Source organism: Propithecus coquereli, unplaced genomic scaffold (genome assembly GCF_000956105.1).
Source record: "Propithecus coquereli isolate 6110/MARCELLA unplaced genomic scaffold, Pcoq_1.0 Scaffold584, whole genome shotgun sequence".
Taxonomy (NCBI): Eukaryota; Metazoa; Chordata; class Mammalia; order Primates; family Indriidae; genus Propithecus; species Propithecus coquereli.
The window spans coordinates 202,315-206,024 of record NW_012151774.1 but is presented as its reverse complement, the minus strand read 5'-3'; the positions used below and the strand labels follow the sequence as shown (position 1 = coordinate 206,024).

Here is a 3,710-nt window from a genome sequence, read left to right as displayed (position 1 = left end):
AAAGCGAGACTCTGTCTCAAAAAAAAAAAAAAAAAAAAAGGATATACGCTCTTAACTATTTACAAAACGAAAAGAATCAGCTTTCTCTGCATCCTCCACCAACCCCAGCTCAGTGACTCTGTGCAGGCATGGGCTGGCCAGCGAAGGGGTCGTGCTAGACGGGCCAGCCGCAGCTGACCGGGCAGCTCTCGCAGACGCTTCCGTGAGCCCTGCTGACGGCCGCCGAGCCTGGCCCAAAGTGGCCGTGCCCAACGCGACAGACTGCGCAATATACAACGCCGATTCTTTTGTGATCTCAGAGTCACTCTCAGACATCAAACCCGTCTCAAATTCCTCCCCAGAGCTTCCGGGTAGCCTGAGCGCAGCTACCCCCTCCTTGCAGACGCTCACGCCTGCCCTTGAGGCCAGAGCATAGCAAACGGCGGCTGCCTCCCGCTGCTCATTCTCGTGGGGGTTTGTGACAGCAGCACGGCCCCGGGGCGGGGACCCCCCTCTCCTGGCCTCACCTCACTACGTCCACCGACGCAGCCCCTGATTTGAAGAAATCAGTGGAGTCTTCGACCTGCAGGATGTTGGGCAGGATCCGCTGCCAAGCGCTCTGCAAAGCAAGGCCCGGTGAGAGGGTGGCTCGCGGGAGACCCGGCCCCAGGCCGGGCTGCTCTGTCCCCCACGCGGCTGCCCTTCCCCAGGGTCCGGCTGGTCCTGGAGAGGCTGACCCCCCGGGGGGGACAGCCCACGCCGCTCTGGCGCCCGGCCGCCGTCCTCACACCCACCCGACCTCGACGCCCAGCTTCTCTGGGGTCCCCACGGCGGTTCGGCCAGTGGGGGACGGACAGGCCGGGACTCGGGGTGTGGCTGGGCACCGGGAAGGCAGGGAGACCAGGTTTTTTTTTTTTTTTTGAGACAGAGTCTCACTCTTTTGCCCGGGCTAGAGTGAGTGCCGTGGCGTCAGCCTCGCTCACAGCAACCTCCAACTCCTGGGCTCAAGCGATCCTCCTGCCTCAGCCTCCCCAGTAGCTGGGACTACAGGCATGCGCCACCATGCCCGGCTAATTTTTTCTATGTATTTTTAGTTGTCCAATTAATTTCCTTCTATTTCTAGTAGAGACGGGGTCTCGCTCTTGCTCAGGCTGGTTTCAAACTCCTGAGCTCCATCGATCCTCCAGCCTCGGCCTCCCAGAGTGCTAGGATTACAGGCGTGAGCCACTGCGCCCGGCCGGAGACCAGGTTTTGGTGTCTCCAGCATGGCACAGACCCGAGGGTGCCGCAGCAGCTCAGGGGTGGGTCTGAGGGAGGACACAGGGCTCAGGAGACCCTGCTGCTTAGGGCGCAGTGACACCCAGCAGGCGGGACGTCTGTGCCACCTGCCGCATTCTGCCTGGCCTCAGCTCGGGAGAGCACGAGGGGGGCTCGCTGCCCACTGCCAGGCTGGTGGCGGGCACTTGGCAAATTCGTCTGAATGTCCGCCGGCCGGACCCTCTGCTCCGGCACTGGAGACCGGCCTCTCCTCGTCCTGGCCATCCGCCCTCCTCCCCGTTGGCCTCCTGATCACAGGTCCTGGAAGCCCAGCCCAGCTCTGAGCAACAGGCACGACGGTGACAATCCTATCAATGGCCAGGGGGGCTGCACAGCGAGGACCTCCCGGACCCCGGGCTCTAACGACAGCACTGCCCGGTCAGCGGCGGCTCCCTCGGGCCTCGGCCGGGACACGGTGAGAACAGCATCTGCCTCCCAGAGCTGTTAGATAAACTCTCCTGGAGAGTTTCCCACTCTGCCTACGCACACGCTCTAGAACGATCTGCTTTTCTCACGATGACTCTTGGACTCACGGCCGACGTGTGCGGAGTCCCGAATCCGGGCCAGCTTCTAAAGCAAACCACGTCCCTAACCGGCTCTGTGTCTCCTCCTCTACCCGTGGTGGCATCCACGGGGCCGGGGCTGTGGCCTCATTTTAGATGCAGGACTCGGCTGAGCTATTTTTTTTTTTTTTTTGAGACAGAGTCTCGCTCTGTCGCCCGGGCTAGAGTGCCGTGGCATCATCATAGCTCACAGCAATCTCCAACTTCTGGGCTCAAGCGATCCTCCTGCCTCCGCCTCCCGAGTAGTTGGGACTACAGGCATGCACCACCATGCCCGGCTGAATTTTTCTATATATTTTTAGTTGTCCAGCTAATTTCTTTCTATTTTTAGTAGAGACAGGGTCTCGCTCTTGCTCAGGCTTGTCTCGAACTCCTGACCTCGAGCGATCCTCCCGCCTCGGCCTCCCGGAGTGCTGGGATTACAGGCGTGAGCCACCGCGCCCGGCCTCAGTTGAGCTATTTTAAAGTAGCATCTTCTGGCTCAGGTCCACAAACAGATGCCCCCACCCCATCCCCAGGGCCACGCCCCGTAAGCTCCAGAAGGGCTGTCTGTCCAGCTGGCCTTGCGACCACAGGCCGGGAACAAAGTCCAGGAAGTGACCACTGATCGAACTTCAGGAGGAGGAGACTGAGTCTCAGAGGGGCAAGCACCCTGGACATCACCGGGCAAAGCTGGGCTGGAGCCCAGGTCTGTCTAATGGGCAGCTTGTGCTGGCCACAGCCTGGGATGCTCCCTCTGGGGCAGACTTTCTGGAAGGTTCCACTGCACACGTCCTCATCACAGGGCCATGGGGTTGGCCCCTGACTCTTTCAAAATATTCCAGAGGCTTCTGTTTCATTTGTTTGCTGTTGACAGTGAGTGCCTGGAAGAATCAGACCCAGCCGGGCAAAACCCGGGGCCCCCATTTGCAGAGGAAGGAGGGGCAAGAGGCTCCAAGACAGGATAGAACCAACACAGACACCCACAGAGGGTGGGCACAGCCCAGCTCCAGGAAGTGCGATTTGCAGAACAGTTGTGCAGTGCGCAACCTGCCCAACTGGACGGCAGCCCCAAAGGTGCCTCTCACCCGCACGGCCTCTGCGGTGACCAGCTCCTCCTCTGTCAGCTCAAGGGCACTGCTGTCTGCTCCCTTGAAGAAGTTCGAGGCCGGGATCATCTTGCCATCCTCCAGCTGAATGTTCTTCACCAGCAGCTGCAAAAGGAAGGATTTCGCAGTCCCTGTGGTCAGACCCGGGGTTAGGGATGGCTGTGGCTCCACACGGGGTGCCGCGCTGGGCACTCCGCCCTCCGTTTTCAGCCCTCACGGCAAGGCGGGAGCAGGGAGACCCAGAGGGGAGTTCAGAGAGGCCACTGTTCTAGAAACGTAGGAAACTGTGTAGCTCCCGCCCACCTCACGCAGCCACGCTCTCACTCCCCTTGTACGTGCTTTATTATTTCCGGGAAAATGACGCCGGAAGACACGATTCAAGCACCACACTGAGAGGCAGTGAAGGAAACAACTAGACACTCCATCAACCAATAGCTCCCAGATCCCCACGGAAACATCTGGAGAACGTCACCAGAGCCCCGCGGGGGACACAGGGGTGGAAGGAGGAGAGGACGGGAAAAAGAATCCAGCATGCCCCCCATTCTGCACCCCCAGAGTCAGCACCCCGGGCTGGGCCCCCACACCCCTGCCTCTATCCACCCATCCACCCCCATCGGTTTAAGGGGATTCCGGATGCCTGATGTGACACATCGCACGATGGGTCTCCGGAACATTCCGGCGTCTACCTCGGATTTTCTGAATTTAATAACACGTTTGCATTGTTTGGGGCCTGCTTGCTCATAAATACTTGTTCGGTAAATGT

At 59.8% G+C, this 3,710-nt stretch overlaps 1 protein-coding gene across 1 annotated transcript in view; it reads right to left on the bottom strand.

The window, feature by feature from the left end:
- ALDH1L1 (aldehyde dehydrogenase 1 family, member L1) overlaps positions 1 to 3,710 on the bottom strand; it is a 68,568-nt gene that overhangs the window by 39,963 nt on the left and 24,895 nt on the right. The window contains exons 6-7 of the mRNA XM_012658379.1: positions 2,927 to 3,052; positions 507 to 598 (exon numbers count right to left, since the gene is read on the bottom strand). Of these exons, the coding sequence (XP_012513833.1) occupies positions 507 to 598; positions 2,927 to 3,052 (218 nt within the window). The remainder of the gene's footprint in view (positions 1 to 506; positions 599 to 2,926; positions 3,053 to 3,710) is intronic.